We start from the raw sequence: 27497 nt of genomic DNA, 5'->3' as shown, positions 1-27497 counted from the left end.
CCACAGCACCCAGGCTATCCTGTGTCTATTCCCTGCCCTGTGCTCCCCATTCCCCTCCCTCCGCTCACCCTAACCCTGACATCCCAGCAACCAGCAAAGAATCCCCCTGGTGCCAGTTTTTTGCAGTTATGAATAAAGCCATTCTAAACAATTTTGGACAAGTTTTATGTGGACATGCGTTTTCAACTCATTTGAGTAAAGGCCTAATGGTAAGCCTCTGCTTAGCTTTGTAGGAAACTTCCAGATTGTGTGTTAAGTATTTCTATCATCAGCGGAGCCCTAGTGCTGCTGTGGTTAAGCACTGTGCTGGTAAGCAGAAGGTCAACAATTTGAATTCACCAACCTCTCTTCTGGAGAAAGTTGTGGTAGTCTTTTCTTGTAAAGCCTTACACCCTGGGAAACTCTACAGGCCAGTTGTACTGTATCTTGTATCGTTGCTATGAGCTGAGACTGATTCTGCAGGAACTGGTTTTGGTTTGGACCAGCAATGCAATGAGAATTCTGGTTACTCTGCTTTCTCACCAACATTTGGTGTTTTCAATGTTCATCCATTTTATCCATGAGTTGAAATTGACTCAGTGGTAACTCCCGCCTCCCTTCCCCACCTACCGTGTGTGTGTGTGTATGTGTGTGTGTGTGTGTTTAAATAGGTGTAGAGTAGCGCATCTCATTGTTATTTTAATTTGCAAATCCCTAATAGGAGCTCTGGTAGCGTAGTGGTTACGAATCGGGCTGCGAACCTTAGGGTCAGCGGTTCGAAACTACCAGCCGCTCCGCGGGAGAAAGATGAGGCTTTCTACTCCCGTAAAGATTTACACCCTCGGAAACCCTGTACAGGGTCGCTATGGGTCGGACCCGACTCGATGGCACTTAACAACAACAACAATAGTAGCTTAGTGGTTATGAATCTGGCTGTGAACATTAAGGTCAGCAGTTTGAAACTACCAGCTGTTCCACAGTAGAAAGATGAGGCTTTCTGCTCCTGTAAAGATTTACAGCCTCGGAAATCCTGTACAGAGTCTCTATGAGTCGGAACCGACTCCACGGCACATAACAACAACAACAATGACATAATAAGGAGCTCTGGTAGCGAATCGGGTTGCTAACCTCAATGTGAGCAGTTCGAAAGTAGCAGCTGTTCCACGAGAGAAACATGAGGCTTTCTGCTCCTGTAAAGATTTACAGCCTTGGAAACCCTGTACAGGGTTGCTATGAGTCAGAACTGACTCCGTGGTACTTAACAACAACAACAAATGACATATTATGATATTAAACATCTTTTCATATGCTTGTTGCTGTCTGCAAATCTTTTGATGAATTATCTGTTAGGTCTTTTGCCATTTGTGCAATTGGGCTGCTCTCAGAGTTCTTTGAATAGTTTGGATACAATGTTTCTTTTATTTGTTTTTTAGATACAACTATTTTCTCCAATTAAAAATGTCGCGTTTTTGTTCAGTGCCATCAAATCGGTGACAACTCAGCAACCCTAGATAGCAGTAGCTTGTAACTCAGAAGGGAGAAAGAGAATCACATGTAAATTTTTTTTAAATGTCTGTCTTAATGGCTTGTAAATGTATATTGGATGAAAGTCCATATTCATTCATGCAAAAGAATTTATTCAATGATTATAAGATATTGCTGTATTTAGAAGGTTGCAATGCATTCTGTCTAGGTTTTTATTCTATCATTTCTCCAGATGAGTAGTGATTATGTCTGGTTCTAGGTGAGTTTTAAATCTTATAACTATTAAGAGAATAAAGCTCTCAAATAAAATCCAAGTTTTTATTGTGTAATGAAGTAAAATGTTTATATTCTAATATATTATTTGCTAATTGTCTCTTGGCTTCCATCTTAGTATTGTTAAAGGAAAATGAGGATGTATGGTGCTAATGTTTGAGTTAACCTGAATTACATAAAGGATTTTATTTTCTCTTGCACCTTGACAGGTTGGTACAGAGGATATACTCTCCAAAACAAAACTAAAAAGGTAAGATTTTTTCCTTCAAAATTTCATTAATGTGAAATGTCTACTAGTTTTGTGTTGTGCCATCCGATCCCATTATCTGCTTTCTACGATCTCTAGACTTAGTTTGTTTTCTCTTTGGTGGTTATTTCTTTGATTTTAAAAACAAATGCCTTGACCTCAGTGTTCATATAAAACAGTGCAAATGTATTCACCCTATTTCCCACCAGCCAGTTCAGGGATCAAGGCCTAGAAGTGAATGTGGCACTAGGCAGGGCCGCTGACACCTTCCTCCTCCTTGTGCATTAAGCTCAGCCAGGTGGTGCATGGCTATAATTGGGTTTCTATTTGAGTGTCCCTTTATTCTTCAGTTCCAGTACTAAAATCTCAGAAGTAAAAGATCTTCCATTTCACTTGATTCTTTCCTTCATTGTAAAATGGATAGTAATCTTGAGACACACAATCACAATCATATACCATGATAATATTCTAATGGGTTAGAACCAGCATATTCCAAAACATTAAACTGAAAGTATAGTAGAGGAAATGGAACTCTATGGTAAGTGGTGCTTCATCACACCTTTGTTTGAGGTAGGTGTTTTTGTGGCTATCTACTACCGAGTTGCCATGAAAATGCTTGTCTTACTATTGACTGTGGTCAAAGGATTTGAAAACTACTAAACTAGCTAGAAGGTTCTTTTCCCCAGTGCCAAAGCTACTAATCATCAAGCTAAAGAAAATCTATAAAATATCTTAATACCTTGCTCAGCTTCTTTTCGGCCATCTCAGCTACTTTCCTTTGACACTGCTAAGGGCAGCAGAGCATGTCAGCACTTTCTTTTGAAAAAGCTAAGATGGTCGGGCCTTATTATTTCACAATTAGTTCGCATGCCAAATAGAAAATCAAGAAGTGTAAGAGAAACCCTTTAGAATTTATTAAGAGATGAGGTTTAAAAAGGAAAAAAAAAAAGGTTGCGGTTTTATTCTTCAAAAAAACATTCTTGCACACATGTAGGCTGATGTTGGATACACACCACTTGAAGAATGCAAGGTCCAGAAAAACACTTCTGGTAGCGTAGTGGTTACGAATCGAGCTGTGAACCTCAAGGTCAGCAGTTTGAAACTACCAGCTGTTCCGCGGGAGAAAGATGAGGCTTTTTGCTCCCGTAAAGATTTCCAGCCTCAGAAACCCTGTGCATGGTCGCTATGAGTCAGGACCGACTCCACGGTACATCACCACCACCACCACCACCACAGGAGTCCGGGTATGGATTAATGCGCCAGACTGACTGCAAAGTCGTTTGAACTACAAAGTCAGCACCGTTTGAACTGCAAAGTCAGCAGGTTCAAGCTTACCAGCTGCTCCTCCAAAACCCTGTATAGGGTCTCTGTGGGTCAGAACCAACTTGACAGCACTTAACAACAGGAGTCTAAGTCAAGTTGAGTCATGGTGATCCCGTGGTGTTGGAGTAGAAATGGTTCCACAGGGTTTTCAATGACTGATTTTGAGGAAGTGGATCATCAGACCTTTCTTTCCGTTGACCTCTGGGCAGATGTCAGCCTCCAACCTTTCCATTAGCAGTCCAGGAGGGTGGTAACAGCTTGCAGACCAGAGGACTCCTTCTAGGGGTAAAAACCAAGCAGACTAGTTTAATGTTTAGCCATTTCTGACTTGCAATCCCATGGGTGTGAGAGGGATTGTTTGTACAGATGAAAACCAAATCAAATCACTTACCACAGGGAGTTGAATTTGACCCCTTGTGTGTCAGAGTAGAGCTGTGCACCGTAAGGTTTTCAGTAGCTGATTTTTTTAAAGAAGTAGATCCCTGTGCCTTTCTTCAGAAGTGCCTCTAGGTGGACTTGAACCTCTCACTTTCAGTTAGCAGCCAAGCACGTAACCAGTTGTGCCACCCAAGAACCCTATATAAGGTTGTTGTTGTTGTTGTTGTTGTTAAGTATCGTTGAGTTGATTCCAACCCATAGCAATGCTATATAGGGTTTCTGAAGAGCAGCTTGTGAGCCTGAACTGCCGACCTTGCATTCCAAACAGCTTTGCGGTCTGGTGCATTAACCCAGACATTAAAAGCCAGGACTTTTTGGTCAAGCTTTCTATTTTGTTGCACCTGAACTCACACTTAATATTTGTGTATCTATGTGTGTGCCACCGAGTCCTGGTGTAGCATTGTGGGTTAATGTGCCAGACTGCAAATCCATTTGAACTGCAAGGTCGACAGTTCAAGCTCACCAGCTGCTCCTCGGAAACTGCATGCAGGGTCGCTATGGGTCGGAACCGACTCGATGGCACTTAACAACAACAACATGTGTGTGCCACATATACTTTGTTTACATTTACAAGTTAATAAGTACCACATGAAGGCATATTTGCTTTTACTGCAAATATCAACTTCCCTAGTATAAATCCGTTTGTTCCGTCCTCAAATCCTGATGCTGAACTTTGCTATCCACCGGAAGATTCATCATCTTGGTCTTCATATACAGCTTAATTATTTTTGTTGTTTCTAGTGTAGTAGGTTAGGAGTTGGGCTGCTAACCGCAAGGTCAGCAGTTCAAAACTACCAGTGTCTCTATGGGAGAAAGATGAGGTTTTCTCCTTCCTTAAATATTTGTAGCCTTAGAAACTCTATCAGGGAGTGAGTCTATGAGTCAAAACTTACTCCCTGGCACACCACCATGTACATAAATTCCACCAGGCCTTCAAATAAGGGCCTGGCTAAGGAGGAGAAGATTGAAAGTGCCATGGGCTGCCAAAAGAACCAATAGATCCATTTTGGAAGAAGTGCAGCCCATGGGCTCCTTAGAGGCCAAGATGGCCAAACTTCGTCTCTTATACTTTGGTCATATTGTCAGGAGGGAACAGTCACTGGAGAAGGATATCATGTTTGGTAAGGTGGAGGGTCAGAGAAAAAGAGGAAGACCCCTAGTAAGATGGATTGGCCAAGTGGCAGCATTGATGGACTCAAGCATGGCAACAGTAGTGAGGTTGGCCCAGGATTGGGCAGTATTTCGTTCTGCTGTGCATAAAGTCGCTATGGGTCGGTACCGACTCGATGGCACCTAACAACAACAGCAAGGCCGCATGTGTTCTTGCGTGACTAATAACATAAGGAAACAAAAGTGAAGATCTTTAGTTTTCTCCTGGAGCACTTGGAATATGTCTATTCTTGCTTCTTGGTTTGGGCTTGGCCTTATCAGTGTTTACTTTACTCATAGGTATTTGTATATTTTAACAGGATGATTATCATCTCAAAGTATGATTAGAATGAGCCACACTGATGTTCTCAATTTGTTAAAGAGCAAAGGAATACTTAAGTCATTTAATTCCCAGTCCCTAACAACAACAAAAAATAATAATAATAATTTTTAAAAATGAACAAAGTACTACTCTTAGACAAAAGAACTTAAGGAACAAATGAAACTTGATTTTTATATCATAACTGTCAATAACTTTGAAACAGGTATCCAGATCATAGATTTTTTCCTTTTCTAGCATGGAAAACCTTCGTTTCTAAGGCATCTTGTTATTGTTAAGTGCCATTGAGTCAGTTCCGACCCATAGCGACCGTGTACAGGGTTTCCGAGGCTGTAAATCTTTATGGGAGCAGAACACCTCATCTTTCTTGCGGAGCAGCTAGTAGTTTTGAACTGCTGACCTTACGGTTCGCAGAATCACTACGCTACCAGAGCTCCTTGGGATTTTCTACTATATCAAAATTCACTAGGGAGTAACTTTTTGGTCTTCTTTGAGAAATGAGTGGATGGAGTGCCCTGCTAGTATCTAAATGACAAGGTGTTTATGGTTTTTAACTTATTTATGGACTTGCCTGCCTGCCTTATGTCCCTCACTCCTTCCGTCCTTCCCTCCTTTTTTAAGGGTTAAACCCCACTCTTTAAAAGAATTCTTTCAGCTTCTCTTAGTTCTTGACAATTAAAGAAAAACTTTGAAATTCACCTAAATGATGGCACAAACAAAGGCCATTTATCCATTGATTTTTAAGTTGAAATTTCTTTGTTGTGAAGAAAGCCAGGGAAAATAGAGGGAATTCTAAATCAGTTGTCATAAATAACAGATCCAGCCCATTTGAAATGTTCCTTTAATGCAGCAGTTTTGTTTGCTGGTCTTCAGGGAAAAGAGCCATGGAAAAGGTCTGTTATTTTAATGGAAATTGTGGGTGTCCATTATTAGCTGACCCAGCCATTTAGAGTGGTGTTAAAATGAACTAGTGGTTTTGCAATTGGAGAAGCCAAGAGCTTTTCAGAAATTGATTATCAATCTTGGCAGTGTGGAGTGTGAATAAGGACAATATCTAGAGCAGGGGTGGGGAATCTTTTTTCTGCTGAAATTCATAACATCCTTCGTGGGCTATGCAAAATTATCAACTAAAAAATTAGCCTGCTATATTTGCTCATACATAACTAACTCACCCCAATGTGATTCCTGGAACTGCATTTGCCTCGGCATGTCCAGACCAAATGATTTTGCGGGCATTATATGGTCTTCAGGCCAGACCTCATTCTCCATCCTGATCTAGAGAACCATTCTTTTTATGTTTTTATTCACATGAGTGAGTTTCATTGAGAAGGTGACTTGAGACAGACTGTCAGTCAGAAAGGTATTATCCAGATTGGCCCTGGTTTTATGTGTATCGTAATAATGGCCTAGGAAAAGTTCGGTAAGGCTCACGTTTATCAGGACAGTCAAATGACTTCATTGATCATATGCCAACAAGGAAAGATGATGACTACAGAGAGGTGAAGGAGCAAAATAATCTGTTAACCTGAAGATCTGTTATTTCTTTGGACTAATTGCCTAAGGTCAATGCTTTAACCTCTAAATCTGGCTCCTTATAACCACAACTTTAAACAGTTTAACTCTACTCAATACCCCTCTTTTTTCCTTAGTTCTGGACATAGTAAGTCTGATTCTCTGCAGAGATGATAGTAAACACAGCACCATCCTCAGCTTAGTGGACAGAGGAAATCCAGTTACTTAGTTATCCTAAGGACAGGTGTGAAACTTTCAAAAATCTTTCCTCATCAGAAATCAGACCCCAAGGAACTCTAGGGAAATTGGATTTTTGCTTGTGTTGAACTATTCAGTCTATTTTCCAAAATCATTCTGAAGCCTGACTCATTATCAATGAGGTCAGTGCCACCGTGTCTCTGTGCACAAGTTGGAATTATTCTTAATGGGTACATGATAGTGTGCTCTTACTCCTACATCCATTCCCATCACTTTCTCAAAGCCAGGAGGAGAATCAGGCACCATTTTTGTTGTCGTTGTTCTTCCTGCCTGCCGGGAATGATGGCTATTTTGCTTTTGACGCCAGCAGTTTTAGGATCCACTCTGTCATCACTAGTGCTGAGAACAGTGTAATCACATTCACCTGCAATTTCTTGTTTTAGTGACACCAGACCAATCCTTGTTGAAACTCAGTTTTCCCATCTCCACGTGGGTTAAGGTTCACTGACTATATTTGATCATAGCCCTCTGGACAGTGGGGTACTCTACTCCCACCTTTGAGGTCAGCTGCTCCTCCTAGGCAATGTCCACAGGGTTCAGAGTATCTTTTATAGGTGCAGAGCTGGGAGTAGTTGAGTCAGTGGTGCCACTTAAGGGGCTTTTCCTCTGATCTTACTGGTCTGGCATATATGATGCCATAAGACCAATGTTTTTTCCAGAGGACATTTTCTCTTATTTTTGTTATTATAGCAGAAGGAAACACTGCCTTGTCCTGCACCATACTCATAAACTTTGGTGTGTGTGAGCCCTTGGTTGCAGCCACCGTATCAGTCCATCTCTTGGAGCATTTCTCTATTTGTTGATGAGCCTATCTCTTTGTCTCTTACACTTCGAACATATTGTCAGGAGGGACCAGTCACTGGAGAAGGATATCATGTTTGGTAAGGTGAAGGGTCAGAGAAAAAGAGGAAGACCCCCAGCAAGATGGATTTGCAGAGTGGTAGTAGCATCAGTGGGCTCAAGCATGGCAACAATCATGAGGTTGACCCAGGACCAGGCAGCGTTTCGTTCTGCTGTGCATAGGGTCGCTGTGAGTCAGTACCAGCTGGATGGCACCTAACAACAACAACAACAAATCCCTCAAGAAAACAAAGTTTCTGAGTGTTGAAGAAAACTCAACATTTGTCACTTGCTTCCTATAATTATATATCTACTCTTCAGTTTCTATCAACTGGGCCTTAATTTTCCCCATGGGCAATATCATAATGCTGATATAGAGCTGCCTCTTAGAAATATAGAATGGAGAGCATTTTGAGACGGAAATGCTAAAATTACCCAGGTAACTAACATGAATTGATTTAGGTTGCATTTGGTTTAAGTGAAAGTGCCAAGAGGAATTACTTTAACTATAACTTTAACTATAATTTAATGCATCTCATTAACCCTTTAAGGAAAACATTTATGGTATGTAGGACCTGGAGAGTTTCAGGAACTCACGATTGAACTTCTTACCATTATTGTAACTCTTACTTGACCTAGTCATGTTTATAAAGCTTTTATCTTATGATCTCTGAATCCTGGCCTTAGTCCCTTTTACAGGTTTTGGCCCTGCGTTTGCTTAGGTAATCCGTCAGTGTAATTGGTTTCTTGCAAACCTGACTGCAAAAGTTAGCTATTAAAATGGTTTCTTTTTGTCCTCCCTTTCTTTTTAGCTCATTTCATGTTCTTTACTTTGGGCTGCGATTTTATGACTGTGTAACCAATGTTCTTTTTTCTGTAGGGCATTTTCCCTGAAACCTATATCCATTTGAAAGAGGCTACCGTGGAAGATGGAGGGTAAGTCTTAACCAAAGAAGACTCCTAAAAGTCATGACGATGTAAAATTATCGTTATAGAATGTATTTTGTAACTTCAGGTCTTATCAGTTCCACTTCTCTGCTGAGTGAGAAATCAATAAAAACTTTTTCCTGATGTAATTTCTTTCTCTGTCTTCTCTTTCCTCCCTGACATCCTTCCCCAGAATAGCAAAAACAGAGGTGATGAATGTTCCTTGCTCACTGGCGTGTGTGTGTGTTCATGCACATGAACAGCTGGGTCTCTGGCTGATAAGGTTTAAGAAGCCCTTCATTTGGGATCTTTGAGAGATGAGTAGGCACATCCTCTTCTTATCAGCCCTGAATTGATAAGTCAGTTAACTTTAGTGCACTTCAGCGTTTCCATTGAAAAGTGGATACAAATCTGGCTTTTATTTTGCTTATATATGAATGGACTCTGCAAAGAAAATCCATGAAATTTTGGATATTCTTATTAGGGAGCTCTGGTAGCGTAGTGGTTACGAATCGGGCTGCGAACCTTAAGGTCAGTGGTTCGAAACTACCAGCCGCTCCGCGGGAGAAAGATGAGGCTTTCTACTCCCGTAAGGATTTACACCCTCGGAAACCCTGTACAGGGTCGCTATGGGTCGGAACCGACTCGACGGCACTTAACAACAACAACAACATTCCTTGGTCATGCTACCAATTGTCCTGGGAAGTACTGCCTTTGTGACAGTTTTAAAAAAGTGAATATACCACATGAAGTCCAGGAGAGACACCTCTTAATTGGTGAGCCTACTGGCAAGAAAGTTGAGGCAGTAGTAAGGGGAGTCCAGAGAAGGACTAGAATCCCAGGGTAGCTAGAGAATGGAATGGGGCTGAAGGAAAAAGGACAGCTGAGCCCTCAAGACTCACACAGAGCTGGAAAGAACAATCTGTCTTAAGTTCAGCACTCACATTGCATAGACAAACGGTGGAGGAGACCTGTTCAGATTCACCTAATTCTAGTAGCAGAACAAGGACTAGGATCCAGGTCTTTTGCTCTCCTAGACAAGTCCTCTTTCTAATAGTTTGTCCCGTGTAGCTTCCACTGTGAGTACCCACAATGATGGCCAAGCAGGTTGCAAGGCATGTGCCCACTGATTATGTTTGCTAGGTAAGATTCAGGATACCCAGGTACATTTGAAATTTATGTAACAAAAAGTAAATTTTGTACTGCATACCCTCTACATTGTGTGAGAGATGCTTATACTGAAAAACTATTTGTGATATATCTTGAGGTTCATATGTACTGGGCATTCTGTACCTTTATGTGTTGAATCTGATAATCCTGCCAGCCGCTAATCTCCATTTGTCTGCTCGTTCTCACTATCTCATTCTTCCGTTTTGTTGATTATAAAATGATCAGAACTAATTTGTGGGAATAAAGTAAAACCTACATTTTTAATTAGTCTGATGTAAATTGGGAGTCCCTGGAGGTTGCAAATGACTAGTACTTAACTACTAAATGGAAGTTGGCAGATTTGAACCCACCCAGAGGCATATAGAACAAAGGTCTGATGGTGGTGGCTGTGTGCCGTGGAGTCGGTTCTGACTCATAGCGACCCTGTACAGGGTTTCCAAGGCTGTAAATCTTTACGGTAGCAGCAAAGGCGTGATATCTGCTTCTAAAAGGTCATACCCTTGAAAACCAAGTGGAGCAGTTCTACTCTGCACACATAGAGAAGTGAGATTTTGGTTTCCTGTGCTGTGCTGCAGTAGAAGAAAAGGAAAGCCAGCCCCATTCTAAGACCTCAGTGTGAGATCACAAGCCCCAATGGGCTCTTTTGACCTCCATGCATTGTCCTAATAAAATGTTAGTTTGGCAGAACCCACTAAGATATTAGAGTTTTACTTCCATCCCTGAGAATTACTGAAGCCAACCTGGTGGGTAACTTAGGTTCTCATAGAGATCCCAAATGGGCAGGTATAGGCTGGGATGGCCCATTTTATTGCAGACACTGTTCATCTTGCTGTGGTATTTTAAGCTGCTTTGTTTTACACAAAACCATCTCCCAATGGACACATTTTGCTTTGCTTCATGCACACCCAGTCCCATTCCTAACTTTGAGTTTGGGGAGTATGACCCTCACACACACAGACACAGACACATACACACACACACATGAAAAGCAATGATCAGTGCAGGGTAAACCGAGTCTCTGTTTGGTTCTCTTTAGGCAGAATGAGACGGTGATTCCAGGTGAGCTGCCTCTGGTGCAGGAACTCACCTCCACTCTGCGAGAATGGGCTGTCATCTGGCACAAGCTCTACGTGGTGAGTTACCCCAGGACTGGGAGCTGGCAGCATTATTCCTCCTCCCTCAGACTCTGTTCACCTCTGCAGAGTGTCTGTCACTTACTATCCCTCTACACAGAGTGAGATGCATCCTACTTCCTCAGAGTACGGCCACTGATGATACGGAACAGTGAAGGAAGAAGACGACATACTTAAAAGTTTTTCTCAGCTGGCAAACAGTGCAATATATGTTTTAAAACATGTCTTGAAGTTTCTTCTTTTCAGGTCCAACTCCCAGTACTTCTGTCTCACATTGGTTTGACTTCAGAATGCTAATAAGAAATGCCAGTTCAGGGGGACGTTACACTAGATTCAGCACGCTCTCTTGCTGGTGAACCATAGTCAGAGGTTCTGTGTAGGTTTGTGTAAAAATGGTGTGTGGGCAGTCTCTGACCCGCTTTGACTTCACAAGGGGGAAGGAGAATCAAGGGCCATTGCTGACCCTCCAACCTTTACTAATTGACACCAGCCATCCCTCCCATAGGACTCTCTGCTTGTCATCTGAGTTCGATAATTTATTGCTGTGGCCACAAAGAGCTCACGACTTGTGGTCTATTATGGAAATTACCAGGTTACATTTCAGGATCTGAAATCTTAAGTATATAGTTTGTAATCCATAGAGCCCTTTCTCTGGTTCTCAGTCCGTTGGCCAGACCACTGTCCTGCTTGGGCAGTGGTGCAAAGATCTTGTAGGACAGCAGCTACATGTCCATAGGGTTCTCCCTTCTGCTGCAAGCCTCAAGCCAAAGGCATTCAGCACTGCGGTACCCCACTTCACACGTGAGCCTCTGCCGGAAGGCAGCCGTATCCCTCTGTGGGCCTGGAAGTACACATGTGCTATCTCATGTGCTGGCTCGTGGTTCTGCTGCTGCGGCTCCTTTGCTGCTTCTCTGTGGTCACAGCTTTATTTCTTTGGATGTAGGAGGTTCAACATGCAGGAATATCAGGGCCCAAATGACTCGTTCCATTCTGGCTCTTCTTTCTCGATGGTAGTAAGGTCCTCTCTCCTGCTTCTGAAATGACTCATTTTATACACAGCAGGGTGGCAAGATTGACTAGCCCTGTATTAGAGTTCTTAAGTTTTTATGTTCACACCTGATTCATGTAATACTATCAGGGCCACCCCCCACTTTCTCTTACCCAGACACATCAGAAAAAGAGGAAATACACCCAATCTGTATGGTCCCATGCAGTTGTTTTGTGGGAGATACAAAGACTATGACTAGAAGAGCCTTATTAATTAACTTGTTGTTGTTGTTGTAAAGTTCCAACTCATAGTGATCCTGCACAATGTTTCCGAGGCTGCAGTTCTTTATGGGAACAGAAAGCCTCATCTTTCTCCCACGGAATGGCTGCCGACCTTGAGGTTAGCAGCCCTATTCATAACCACTACGCTACCAGAGCTCCTTGCAGTTTGCAGCCAGGACAAGGGAAGTCTAGTATCTAATATTATGAGACTGAGAGCCTAGGAAACTATCCTAACAGGAGAATGCTCAGTCTGTTGTCAGCAAGCCTACACTTACTCCACGTTAGGAAGCTCTTCTCTAGACATTGGAATGCACAAAACCTCTTCTAAAGTTCTGTCTTTCCTGGACACCTCATAGATAAGTATCATGAGATCTCTCTGTATCTGTGTCTCCCATGCTTCCAGAACTGACCAAATATACCTGGGATACACTCTCTTTAGGTATGTGAATGGGTTCAGTTATGTCCTAAACAAGACTTGTAAGCCTGGGAGCCATGTTTTTCTTTCATGTGACTGTTTATTTAGGTTTTTGTTCATTCAGTCATGTATTGATTTTTTTATTTTGATTCTCAAAGGCCTGTCTTATTAAGCTATTGGGAACACCTTACTCTGAGTGCTAAAAGTAATGATCAAATGCTCATTTAGTATAACTTCTAAAAGCTAATGGTCTGATATTTTATTTCTGTTCAAAGATATTGTTTCCCATGACGAATCACTGCAGTAGAAATCACTAACCCCTTTAGGGAAAATGTACATGCATTTCCTCTGCCTTTCAAGGCCTAGTTTAAGTCATTTTCTCCTTCATAATACAGCTTCTATGCACACCAATCTATAATGTTTCCTACTAGACTAGAGCAGCACTTAACAACTGTCAAATGCATCATCTGACCCTTGGGGCATTCTTCCTTGTAATGAAGTTGATCTTTTGATCTCTTTATGTTTCATTGAGGACAGAGCTAACTTGTAAGTTCTTAAATCATCAGCTCCTGGACGACAGATATGCTCTTGTAAGTTTGGCAGCATAAATGGATCCTCTTGCACTGACACAGAAGGCGGACTTCGATTCTGGCTAATTGGTTAGTTAGTGGAGGATGTAACAAGCTTGATGGCTGAGGAATATCATACGTATGAGTTTGTTTCTTTGCATTTTCTATCTGGAAATTGATGAGTGGTGAAAAATGTGTTAAGATGCTAAGTTCTAGGAATAAGAAGTAAGACTGTAGAAAATGTAATATATAAGTGGAGATATGAAGGAAGTAGATTTTTTCCTTGCTAATACACAGCTGTTGTCCTCCAGTCATTATCTGTGTCCTCCATGTAGCCACGGTCTTCAAATGAATGGAAATGAGAAATAAGTGAGCAGACCTGAAGATACATGATTCATGCATTTGGATTTCCCAAATCCCTTTGTAGCTAATAGTGATATGCTTACATTGCATTCACTAGATTTCCTAGTGGAGTTTCACCATTTTAATAGCAGAATTGGGTTTAACATGAAGTGGGGAAAAAACCATCCCCTGATAGTTCAAGATGATAATAAGTTCTCTTATTTAATAAACACTTTGTTTTCTTGGGATATTTCTAATTATCTTATACCTGCCATTTTAATGATGAAAAGATAAATAATCTTCTGCTTCAGTATCAAACTTTAAATGTTTCCCTTAAAACAAGTAAAAGAAAACAAATTTGTAATTTTTTGAAATCCTCCAACCCCCTCCCACAAATACGGTTTTATTTATGTTTTTGTTTTCGGATTCTATGTAAATGTTCCATTAATTTATTTTAAAGATACAGATTCCACTGATGTACATTTATACTTATGGCTTATTTTTGTTGTTATATGAGCTTCCCATAGTTTAGATTTAGGTTCTGGATGCACAGATCGTTCCAGAAAGATAAAAGGGGAAACATGATGCCATGCAGAGTACAAACGCAGAACAGTTTCTAATAAGCTTTGTCTAAATTGTCTTTCCCCTGTTGGAACCCTTAAGTGGGTGTATTTCCACTGGCTCATCAGGAAAGAAGGAAACATGACCAAGGAGTTAAGAGTATGGACTTGAGTCAGACAGGCTGGCTAGTTGTTCAATTCTGACTTGACTTGTTTCCTTACTTGGTATGTATTTTTATATTCAGAAAAAATAACAAACCCAATAATAGTTATTGAAAACAAACCAAGAAAGAAAGAACATGGATTTAGAACATAGGGATTCTGGTTCAGGATACGCCCCTAACTGCTTCTAAGGCCTGAGATAAGTCTCTAACCTCCAAAGTTCTATTATTCTCACCTGAAATAGAAATTATATATACTATACGCCCTGTAAGTTGTTGCAAGAATTAAATAGGATAATCTATATAAAGCTCCCTAAAGAGTGTCTGGCACGTTGTTGTCAATAAATGACAGCTTCTGATTATCCCCATTTTATGACATTGCTCCACGGAAGAGCTAGTTAATAATGAACTAGACGAATGAGATCACACTATGCAACTTTGCCCTGCTGTTGTTTAAGAGTGAGTTTGACCATCTACCTGTAATGATCTTTCTACTTATCCTCCAGCTTGGGCCAGGGGTTACTTAGTTATAGTCTATGGATTTCTAAGTATTCTATCTTTATTTTCTGTTGCCTCTGAGGATCTTAGGGTTTTCACCTGACTTGGAAAGTAGATCCAGTGAGGTGATGTTTGGCCTCTGTCTTTCTAGCAGCATTATCTCCCTGCTTCCGCAGGAGTTCCTTCTGCAAGGAGGGACCCTTGACCATTGATGTAGATGTGACTAGATCAATAATTCATTTTGTCTTTTTAATAATAATCCAGGGATATATTTTGAATACACAAAAATATGCGTAGTTTATTGTTAAGAGCTGTCGAGTCCGTCCCAACCCATAGTGACCCGTATAGGGTTTCCGAGGAGTAGCTGGTGAGTTTGAACTGCCAACCTTGCAGTTCAAACTGACTTTGCAGTCCAGCTCATTAACCCACAGCGCTACACCAGGACTCCAAAATATATATCACACATCATAATATAATATTTTCTCAATAAAAAATTCAAGTCTTGGAAACTGACAACATATATTTGTGGGTGCTGTGAGCCAGAAGTTTAGAAAGAGAGACCAACCTGGATAATGAAACATTTGGTTGTCATACTAAGGAAAACCATGTTGCCGTCAACTTTATTCTGATTCATAGACCCCTATAGTAACACACTGTATAACATCTGTGGTTGTTATTAGTTAACAATCGTAGCAACCTTATGTTCAACAAAACAAAACGTTGCCCATTCCTGCATCATCTTCATGGTCATCGATAGATTTGAGTCCACTGTTAGGGACATTGTGTCAACTCATCGTATTGAAGGTTTCCCTCATTTTCATCATCTCTTTACTTTACCAACCATGATGTCTTTTTAAACAATTGTTTAAATTCTTCCTGACATGTCCAAAATTAGCGCGTCGAAGCCGTGTCATCCTTTTCAGTGCATGTGTCTCAGTACTATTCTCAACTTTCCAGCTGGAGTACTTCCGTGAGTTTTGGTCACTTGGGCTGTTTTGATGCCTATAATTTTTGGAAGACTAGAAGTAATCCAGTTTTCTTACGGAGACTGGAGAAGAGCCTTGTGATAGAAAGTGGTTAATACATATTGTTGAATAAAATGAATTCACTTAACTAAGAATGTAATTTATGGAAAGGACTGATCTCTTCTCAGTTGACATTTCCAAGCAAAATAAAACCCTTTGTTTGCTCAGTTATTGTTGTTGATACCAACTCATAGCGACCTTATGCACAGTAGAAGGAAAACACTGCCCGGTCCTGCGCCAGCTTCATAATTGTTGTTCTGCTTGAGCCCATTACTTTGCCACTGTGCCAGTTCATCTCCTTGGGGGTGATCTCCCTGTTTTTCACTGACCCTCCACTTTACCAACCATGATTACCTTCTCCAGGGACTTGTCCCTCCTGATAATATGTCCAGAATATGAAAGGTGAAGTTTTGCCATCCTGGCTTCCAGAGAGCATTCTGGCTATATTTCTTCCAGCACAGATTTGTTTGTTCTTCTGGCAGTCCATGGTACTGTTAATACCCTCCTCCATCACCATCACTTATCTGCATCAATTCCTCTATGGTCTTTGTTATTCACTGTCCAACTTTCATATGTATATGATGCTGTTGAAAATACCATGGCTTGGGTCAGGCACCTCTTAGTCCTCAAACCAACATCTTTGCTCTTCAACACTTTAAAGAGGTCTTGTGCAGCAGATTTGGCTAATGCAACACACCATTTGATTTCTTGACTGCTGCTTCCGTAAGTGTTGATAGTTGTTCGAGCAAAACGAAGTCTTCAACACCTTCAATCTTTTCAACATTCATCTTGATGTTACATATTGGTCCAGTGGAGAGGACCAATTTTGGATAGGTTTCAGCTTAACTCCCAGAATAAGACAGATTAGAAGGAAGGAGATATGGACCACTTACGAATATTTAGTCACTGAAAACCTTAGGAATAGCAATGGAAACACTGTCAGATAGTATGCATGGCTATGTTGTTGTTGTTGTTGTTGTTAAGTGCCATTGAGTCGGTTCCTACCCGTAGCAACCCTGAACAGGGTTTCTGAGGCTGTAAATCTTTACGGGAGCAGAAAGCCTCATCTTCTCCCGCAGAGCAGCTGGTAGTTTTGAACTGCTGACCTTGCAACTCGCAGCCCAATTCGTCACCACTATGCTAACAGAGCTCCTTATGCATGTCTATAGTTCTCCAAAAATGGGGGGCAGAAAAATTGCCTATGTGAGGTGGGGTAGAGGTCTTGCAGATAACAGTGAATTGTCCTTTCTTCCCGACATGCATATTCAGTCTGCTTCTTCCGAATTGATGATTATTATTGGGTACTGGAGCATCTGGTCTGAAGTGTAATTAAGCCAGTCTCAATTTGAAATGAGTATCCAATCACTTACTACCAAGAACAGAGAATTCCTGTAGAAAACGTCTACATGCTGTCAGAGTATTTGGTTTGTGAGTTGTAATTCCTGTTGTATTTGAGACTGAGAGACAAGACGTATGGTGGCAGTTACTGTCACAGAGCAGGGGTGGTGCCGTGGGTGTTCTTCTAGGTTTGTTTCCAGAATTTCTTCTACTTCGGGAGGCAAAAAATGTCTTTTACACGTGTCTTTTCTTTGCTAGTCACGCCAAGACTTTTTCTCACAGGCAAGGGAGGTACTAAGAGTGGCAGAAGGAGCCGCACAGCAACCTGGTCTCCTGCCTTCCTGGAGCTCACAGGGATACAGAGACCAAAACGCTGCCCATCCCACATGCGCAGAGAACAACTGTACTCCTTAGGGTGTCTACATCTGTGAGCTTTAAGGAGCAGATCATCTTGGCCTGTTTCCTGGCACCTCTGGATAGGTTAGGATTTGAACACTTAGTTGTTTGCCCCACCCAGGGACTCATGGAATTTTGTTGTTGTTGTTAAGTACCACTGAGTCAGTTCTGACTCATAGCTACCCAGTATAGGGCTTCTGAGGAGCAGCTGGTGGGTTTGAACCGCTGACCTTATGGTTTGAAGTCCTGTGCTGATCCTACAGCACCACACCAGGAGTCCCTCATGGAACCTTGTTATTGTTGTTAAGTGCCGTTGAGTTGGTCCCGACTCACAGCAACCCTGATGAGCAGCTGGTGAGTTTGAGCCACCGACCTTGTGGTTCAAACAGACTGCAGTCCTGTGCATTAACCACACTAGGACTCTTCATGGAACTTTAGGGGTTACAAATACTCAAAAAAAAGACGTAAGATGAATTGCAAAGAGCTACGTACAGACAAAATTTAATAAAGAAACAGTTGATTGAGTGTCTGAGTACATTGGTAGGAAGATGATCAGAGCCAGGTATATTGAGTCACAAAGATGTCTGAAAGAAGTAATTGAGTTTAATGCCTCAGTCATAGACTCAAAGGTGCTTATCACAGGGAATGGATCTTGTTGCCAGTCCCTTAATTTTACAAATGGGCTTATCCCACGGGAACGAAATTGCCCAAAGACCCATAGCATGTTCATGATAGAATTAGAAACGGAAGTCAGGTGCCCATGCTTTCAATCAATCACATTGTCCTTTACGTCGTAAAATCCTCATGGAAGAAGAAGGAATGAGGCACAGAGTAAATATTCTTTTGCAGATGGAGAAGTGACCATAGACTCTTTGGGAAAGTCAGTAGCACAGACTGTGCTGTTGTACAGTGGCTCCCGGAATATCTATCGTATTTAACGTATGGTCTCTGTCAGTATTGAAAGCAAAGCTGTTTGGGTGGGTGGGTGGGTGGGGGGTATATGTCACTGTTTTTATCTCTGGGGAAAAAAAGAAAAGATAGACATTTGGAACAAGAATGTAAAATGTGAGATCTTCAAGATCTCCAAATGGGAAGGAGGGAGAAATTCTAAGCCATTGCTGAAATATCTTTGCTGTCTGGTTGATAACAAATGTTTAGATTGTTTTATTTTACATAGCTACTCCTTAGATTGAAACCAGGTGGTTACTGTAAGTGTGAGCTATCAGTGAAATTTGTTTTTGTGTCTCTACAATGTCTCATGATTGTACTGACTCTTGGGAGAAAGACAAGCAAAATTAGCAAATATAGTCCGTGCCCTATGAAATTTTGTGATACTGGCGAGTAGTGCCAAAAACACAAAAAAAGGCTGAGCTTAGTGACGCTTAGAGACAGCAGAGAAGGCATTCTGCAAGAGACCAGCGTGGGTTGCCTAGGATTCACAAAAGAGAGAGGGCAGGAAGGACGAAAGGTATCTTAAGGAAAGACAGAAATGCAGAGGAGACTGTTTGCTCTTGACCTTATGCTTGATTTTCTCCTCACCTGTCCTTGTATAGAGACACTGGTGGCGCAGTGGTTGAATGCTCAACTGCTAAACCAAAAGATTGGACAGTTTAAACCACCAGCCAGCCACTCAGTGGGAGAAAGATATAACAGTCTGCTTCCGTAAAGATAACAGCTTTGGAAACCCTAAGGGACAGTTCTGTTCAATCCTGTAGAGCAGGGGTGGGAGCATCCAGCCCACTGGCATATAAGGCCCACAAAATCATTTGTCTAGCTCTGCCAAGACAACCACAGTTCCAGCCATCACATCAAGTCGATTCTGACTCAGCGTTGCTGTAAAGGGTTTCTGAAGAGCAACTGGTAGGTTTGAACCGCCAACCTTGTGGCTCAAACTGACCTTGCTGTTCAGCTCATTATCCTGCAGTGCCATACCAGGACTACCCACCATCACGTTGTTGTTGTGAAGTGCCCTTGAGTTGGTTCCAACCCATAGTGACCCTGTATAGGGTTTCCAAGGACAGTTGGTGAGCTTGAACCGCCGACCTTGCAGTTCAAACGGCTTTGCAGTCTGGTGCATTAACCCACAACTCCATACCAGGACTCTGCCGTCACGTTGTTGTTGTGAAATTCCGTTAAGTCGGTTCCAACCCATAGTGACCCTGTATAGGGTTTCCAAGGAGCAGCTGGTGAGCTTGAACTGCCGACCTTGCAGTTCAAATGGCTTTGCAGTCTGACGCATTAACCCACAACACCACACCAGGACTCCCCATCATCACATTAGGGGTGAGTTAATTTAAATGTTTGACCAAATATAGGAGGCTGATTTTTAAGTTGATAATTTTGTATAGCCAGTGAATGATGTCATAAATTTTGGCAAAGAAAGGTTCCCCACCCCTACAAAAGGGTCTCTGTGAATTGGAATTGATTTGATGGCAGTGGACTGTTTTTGGTTTGTCCTCAGATACCTTCCTAGGAATCCATGAAGTGTCAAGGGCCAGCTATTACACAGAACATCCTGCTTAGAACAATCTGAGGAATGTTTCAACAAAATCTATTTCCTCAAAGTAAATGGGAAAATTGCTTCCTTTGGGGTGTTCCAGCTTGTCTATTCAGAATTCATTTGGCACAGTGAATCAGAGAAGAATGGCTGTCTTCATCCTTATTTGGGGGGAGAACTTGGCAAACAAAGCTGATATGGACAGGCAATAATTAAATTGCCTCGGACAGTATCTAATATAATTAAGACCAAGAAGTTGTGAACATGTGCTCCAAACAAAGCATTGCCTTGAACCTTTGTATGCTTTGTTTGCCATATTTCAAGAACTAATGTCCTAATTAGAAAATATTTCTTATAATTTAGGTACGTGTAAACAAATGGGATATAAAAAAGGAAAAAAATAAAAGGATGCTTTTCTACCTAGCAGTTTTGAAAGGCAAAATTTTATCGATTTTATTTTTCACTCCTTTTTCCAATTTTGAAAACAATGAAATTAATACAATTTGTGTAAGATTGAATGAGGGTGGGGAGTGGGATAGCTGTGTTTTTACCTTGGCTTAATTTTAAAAACTTAAAAACTTTCTGTGCTTTCCTAAAGACAAGGTTGGCAGTTCAAACCCACCAATCATTCCTTGGAAACCCTATACAGGGTTTCTGTGAGTCAGAACTGACTCGGTGGCACTTACCAACCACCAAGAACCAAAGATTGGTGGATGGGAAGGAGACATTTCAGAAAACACTGGAAGCGTAAAAAGTAGGTAGTTTTAAATTTTTAAACATTTTGCTCTCTGTGTTACTAAGCATTGGAGGGGCAACCAGTTTCCATTCAATTACTCACCTAAAGTTTGGTGGTTTGAACCCACTCAGCAAGACCCTGGCAGTCTGCTCCCATTAAGATTACACCAATGGAACAGTTATACTTTATAGCACCTGACATCACCAGGAGTCAGGAAAGACTCACTAGTGATTTTTTGTTGTTATTGTTTGGTGTGTGCATGTTTGGAATCACAAAAAAATTATCTCTTTACTTTGAACTTACGGAGTTTTTATCATGCTCAGTTAATCCCATTACTATTGTTTTCCACAAATAACACAAACCTTATATGTTTGTTTTTCATTAACAATCTCATGGACACAGTCTCCTAGCCCCTTAGCTGAAAACATCTAAGGTACTTCCTGAACAAAGCAAATACAGAGGAAAAAGTCCTCAGCCTACAAGTGCGGAAAGTGAGAGACAACTACTGTATTTTTTTTTTAGAAAATGGCACGTGCCTTCTATATTTGTTTGCCAACCTCTTCCCCTCACAATGTATTTTTGTAAACTCCCTATGTTAATTTTTCTTCAACAACATTTGAAGAAAAATTGGCATAGTGGCACTTATGAAAATACCACCTGTGGGGAGGGAGGTATTGGCAGACAAATATAGAAGGCATGTGTCGTTTTCTTAAAAATACATAGTGTGTCTCTCACTTTCCACACTGGGAGGCTAAGGACCTTTTCCTCTGTATTTGCTTTTGTTCAGGAAGTATCTTAGATGTTTTCACCTAAGGGTCTAGGAGTCTGTGTCCCTGAGATAGTTACAGAAAAGCAATCACCAAAGAGCATGCTATACAGCAATCAACAACTTCTTTGTTATTTTTTGGAGTGGGAGGTATTGTTTTTATAGAAAGAATAATATTATAATCTTAGAAATATAGTATGACTTTTCATCAATAAATAAAAGAGAAATTATTGCATAGTATGTACCTTAATGTCGGTTCTCTAGAGGATCAAAACCAGTGAAGTCATATGTAGAGAGCTGTTTACTTCAAGGAAATGGCTCACACAGTTGTTGGGGCTGCCAAATACCCAAATCTGTGGGGCGTGTGAAAAGCTGAAGACCTCTCCTGGCTCATGTAGTAAAAGGGACTGATGAATCCAAAATCAGGTTAGGTGGCAGGCTGAAGACTTTTGTTAGGCTTATGTCTCAAAAACCAGAGGTCAGGTGATGAGAAGAGTGCAGGGAGGAGAGAGTGTGCAAGCTTGGCTGGACACCTGTTTATATACCGAAGACAGGTCACACACCCTTTCAGATGACTGGCCAATCACATTAGTGCACATCTTAGAGATACTTACATTACAGGCATCCCGTGGATTGCAAATAAGTTCCCTTCCTAAACTTGTCTTTAAGTCGAATTTGTATGTAAATCGTAACAGCTCATAACAGTTCATATCTAACACCAGTCAAGTATTTGTCTTAGTACATAATCTATGTCATTGTTGTTGTTAACTGCAGTCCAGTTGGTTCTGACCCATAGCGACCCTATATAGGGTTTTCGAGGAGCGGCTAGTGACCCTGAACTGCCAACCTTGAGGTTCAAAGTGTATTAACCCACAGTGCCACACCAGGACTCCATACAGTATATGGTGATGGTGATGTGCTTGGAGTCGGTTCTGACTCATAGCGACCCTGCACAGGGTTTCCAAGGCTGTAAATCTTTACGGGAGCAGAAAGCCTCCTCTTTCTCCCATGGAACAGCTGGTAGTTTCGAACTGCTGACCTTGAGGTTCACAGCCCAATTCGTAACCACGATACTACCAGAGCTTAGTATATAGAGTACCTTTATATGCATAAAAAAACATGAAAGAGAAACGTTTTCAGATACAGTAAAAACCATATTTTAAATGATATTACAGTAATAATAGTAATGTTTTTATTTGTGTCGCAGAATAGTACTTGTTTGTTACTATGATCCATTGTATAATCGGCTTTGTTGGGTTAGGTTTGTAACCACCGGTTGTATGTAAGTGATATGTCTGTAACAGAACTGCCTGTGTATGACATTATGCAAAAGGAGCCAGTCCAGTGTCTGCCTAAACACTGAGACTCATAGACTAGCCAGGTTGACACATATGTCATAGTATACTATGAGGAGACATCAAAAAGTTCTTGGAAAAATGGAATGAAAAGATAAGGAAAATTTTCTACAACCTTTTTGAACTCCCTTCGCAAGTCCCCCTCATATATATGTTGGTCTTGTTCATAGTGACGTTATACACAACATAATGAAACACTACTTGGTGCTGTGCCATCCTCACAATTGTTGTTCTATTGGAGACCATTTTTGCTGCCACTGTGCCAGTTCATGTCACTGAGGGTCTTCTTCTTTTTTGCTGACCCTCCACTTTTCCAAGCATGGTATTCTTCTTCAGGGATTGATACTTTCCTAATAACATGTCCAAAGTATGAGAGATGGAATCTCGCCATCTGACTGTACTTCTTCCAAGATAGATTTGTTTGTAATTCTGGCAGTGCATGGTGCTTTAAACATTCTTCCCTAACACCAACACCGTGTGGGTTGTATATATGGGGTGAGTGTAATTATAGAGATTTTAATTTAAAGTGTGCATCCCAAAGTGATAATGAACCAGTTTTACTCGCCACTCAATATGATATTCCCTATCATGTTGCCCTATTTGTTTCCTAATGCACTTTTTATCATCTGATGTTTTCTTGTGTGTGTCTATCATTTGCTTTTCTATGCTGCCTTTTTACTTCTAGAATGTTAGATCCTTGAGGACAGAACTTTATTCCCAGTACATAGTAGATATTTAATGACTTTATTAAGAACCAAGGTCATAAGGACATAGCCACAGAGAGATAGAGCTGAGAGTGAAGCATCCAGCAGATATGAAGTGAGGGGAGAGGCACAATGACACCCACACTTGCAGACAGTAGCCTCAATGACTTGATAATGAGAACTCTACTAGAGGAAGATGAAAAAAAAAAACAATTTTTGGTAAAGGAAACGTGTAAATTGCGACAATTTGATGAACTTGACCTATACTTATGGATGTAGTAGCACAAAATACCAACAGAGAGGGAAGGAGTCTTCACCTCTGTATACAGGGTAGTTAGGGATGGGCAACTTAGACATTTGCTGCCTAAAATGAGGGGCAATAAAGGCACAAAGTGACTGGCTTACAAGTTTCAAGAGGGAGTATAGTTTAAGCGTGTGGGGGGAGAGATAGAGTCCCCACTGAATAGTTCTCATCTTGTCTATACGGGTCTGGTAAAAAGAGATGGGGATAAGATTCTTATGATTCAGTAGTGAGTAATAGTTATGTGTAATGGCGACTGTCATAGCTGTAAAGGTGTAGAAGTTGTGAAACAAAAACGGGGGAGTAGTTAATCTTACAGTCCAAAAACGAGGACCCTAGGACCATCAAGAGAGAAGAGCACAAGTGGAACGCAGGACGCTATCCAGAGAAGCAGCGACACCAGAGATGGAGGCAGAGATGAGGACATGGAGAGAGGAAGCAGCTGAGGACTCTGGACTTATGGAAAGAGAGGGACTGAGTGTTGGTGGCTAGGAGGCAGGATTGCAGAATGTGCCCTTTGGTTGTTTAAATTATAATTATTACATATTCTGGAGATTTTTTGTCAAAACTCACCTCCCCCCCCAAAAAAAAAAAAAAAAAAAAAAAACAGAGGGAATGGAAGCAAATACTGTTGAACAGTGATGCATGGAGGGGATTGCAATCATTGCAATGAAATGATTATGTAAAGCCAGTGTTCTCCCATGTATTACTCAGTTCAAAATTAAACAAAATTAAACAAAAAAACCAAGGTTATCTGGTTCCTAAAGAATTGCAGCATTAATGACTATAGGTGGTTGTAAGTTAATTTTGTTCAGTTATAGAATGTTACTATCGGAGTCTATAATAATGGTTTAATATCTGAATGATCTGACCATTTTCTGGGGAAACAGATTATTAAAATATTTTACATTTTCTTTCCATTGTCACTCATCTCTGAAATTTTGATTATTACTTTCTTTCATAATTCACTTAGAACATTTTAAGAAGCTCCTATTCCATATGTTATTGTTAAATGCCATTGAGTCAGTTCTGACCAGTAGGGTTTTCCGAGGAGCAGATGGTGAGGTTGAACCACTGACCTTGCAGAGCCCCCAACAAGATGGATTGACACAGTGGCTGAAGCAGTGGGCTCAAATATAGCAATTGTGTGGAAGGTGCAGGACCCTGTTGTACATAGGGTCACTGTGTGTTAGAACCTACTTATCAACACCCATCACCACCTAGTATTGTTACTATTGTTAAGTGCCTTTGGGGAGGTTCTGACTAATAGCCACCCTCTAAATGAGTCCTGGTGTGGTACTGTGGGCTAATGCGTCAGTCCGCAAAGTTGTTTGAACTGCAAGGTCAGTGGTTCAAGCTCACCAGCTGCTCCTTGGAAATCCTACAAAGGGTCCCTATGAGTGGGAATCGACTTGACAGCACTTAACAACAACAACAAAGGAGTCCTGGTGTGGCGCTGTGGGTTAATGCACCAGACTGCAAAGCCATTTGAACTGCAAGGTCGGCTGTTCAAGTTCACCAGCTGCTCCTCGGAAACCCTATACAGGGTTGCTATGGGTCGGAATCAAGTCGACGGCACTTCACAACAACAACAACTTTGTCACGTGGAATCACTGTGAGTCAGAATTTGCTCAGTGACACCTAACAACAAGAACAGCTGTCAGATAATTGCTGATGTGTTGCTAAATTTTCAATAGGAGAAGGAAGGAGTGAGTGGGAAAGCTGTCTCTGTTAATACAAAAAAAGAGAATCCTTTAACAGGCCCAATTTACTGAATGACAAAGATGACTTGATTAAGTAAAACGCCTTATAATCAGTCAAAAGTTGTTCCCGTTCTCCATAACGCCCCTTTTTGTCCTCTTAGAACAACAAGGTCAAGCTCTTCTGCCAGCTGCAGCAGATGACTTACAGCCTGATTGAGTGGCGGTCCCAGATCCTGTCGGGAACGCTCCCCAAGGATGAGCTGGCAGAGCTCAAGAAGAAGGTCACAGCTAAAATTGATCATGGAAACAGGTAAGTCAGGGATGACTAGTTACTGAAAAGCTGGAAAATACTGTCACATTCTTGCAAAGGACATTGCTGATGACAGTTTTTGAGCTTGGGGTTATCGGAGAGTCATATTTACTGCTCTCTTTTTGTCCTAGAAAGCATTTTATTTTGTTTGAAAATAATCTAATAGTATCCCCCATCTGCCAGACTCTATGCTGGGTCTGTTTTCTCAGCGAAATTGCGGTTTAATAAAGAAGAAGACGGACTTGGGTTCCAGTGATTTCCCCACCAAACAAACTGACAGTAACCATCTCTGAAGCTGCCATTCTTAGATATCTGGGACTTGAGCTGTTTTGATGATAACAATGGATTTTAAATCTGTTTCAGACTCATTCTGTCTCTTTCTACTTTCCTTTAATGGGAGCCTTCTCCTCTCCCCTTAACCTGTCCTATTGTTTACATTTAAAATTTTTGTTTTTTCAGTTGTTGAGAACATGTAAAGCACAACTATTCAATTAAATAGCTTCTACATGTGCGAGTCAGTGGTATTGATTAGATTCTTGGATATGTGCATCCGTTTCCACTCCTTTTGCAAACTGTTCCCCCCGTTAACATAAAATCACTACCCGCTAATGTTCTTGTCTAATCTTTTTAGTTGCTGTTGTTACTTTGATTCCATGTAGATCATCAAGGAACACAGTGATTAACGCAGACATGTTTAGTAGTTAAACTACATTATTGTTTGGTTTTAAGAAGACTTCAGGGGATACTTTTGGTTTTGAATTTTCCTTCTTTTGATCAGGATTCTTCTATAGACTATTTGATCATAATGCTTAGTAATGGTAGCCAGACACCACCTAATTCTTCTTCTTGTCTCATGATAAAGTAGACAATTGTGCATGGAAGCAATTAGTCAAACCTTCCATATCCTCCTCCTGTTCCTGACCCTCTATTTTCCTGTGTTGTGGAGCCATTTTTAATAGTGTGTGAAACCATATTTTCTTAGAAATAGTGTACAGTGTCTATACTATTTTGATTATGTCTGCAATACCTTCTAAAGAGTTCATCACTCATTAACTGTCGCTCATGCAGATATACGTTGTTGTTAAGTGCTGTTGAGTCAGTTCCGACCCATAGCGATCATGTATAGGGTTTTGAGGAGTAACTGGTGGGTTTGAACTGACAGCCTTGCAGTTCAAACTGACCTTGTGATCTAGTGCATTATCCTGCAGTGCTACACCAGGACTCCATGCAGATATTTAGGTTCCAGATATTACAGCCTTTTGGAAACTTAGAAATTCGGACAACTCATTAAATTTATGGGGGCCCAAAATTTTTGCCTTCTGACTAACCCTTTTTAAAAGACCAGGGAGGGTCCTCAGATAGCTTTTGTAGATAAATGTCATTTGACATTTAATTTTATTTTCCAGTTTTTTTCATTTTGTGTATATGTGTGCTGTTGTTCCTTTGCCCCTCTTCTCAAGCGTCAGGTTTCTTATATA

The 27497-nt window shown here is 41.0% G+C and overlaps 1 protein-coding gene across 1 annotated transcript in view; it reads left to right on the top strand.

Moving 5' to 3' along the window:
• DOCK5 (dedicator of cytokinesis 5) overlaps window positions 1–27497 on the top strand; it is a 289956-nt gene that overhangs the window by 116439 nt on the left and 146020 nt on the right. The window contains 4 exon segments of the mRNA XM_006864377.1: window positions 1947–1987; window positions 8725–8780; window positions 10978–11074; window positions 25871–26019. Of these exon segments, the coding sequence (XP_006864439.1) occupies window positions 1947–1987; window positions 8725–8780; window positions 10978–11074; window positions 25871–26019 (343 nt within the window).

Source organism: Chrysochloris asiatica, unplaced genomic scaffold (assembly GCF_000296735.1).
Source record: "Chrysochloris asiatica unplaced genomic scaffold, ChrAsi1.0 scaffold00064, whole genome shotgun sequence".
Taxonomy (NCBI): domain Eukaryota; kingdom Metazoa; phylum Chordata; class Mammalia; order Afrosoricida; family Chrysochloridae; genus Chrysochloris; species Chrysochloris asiatica.
This window is presented reverse-complemented; position numbering and strand designations above follow the sequence as displayed.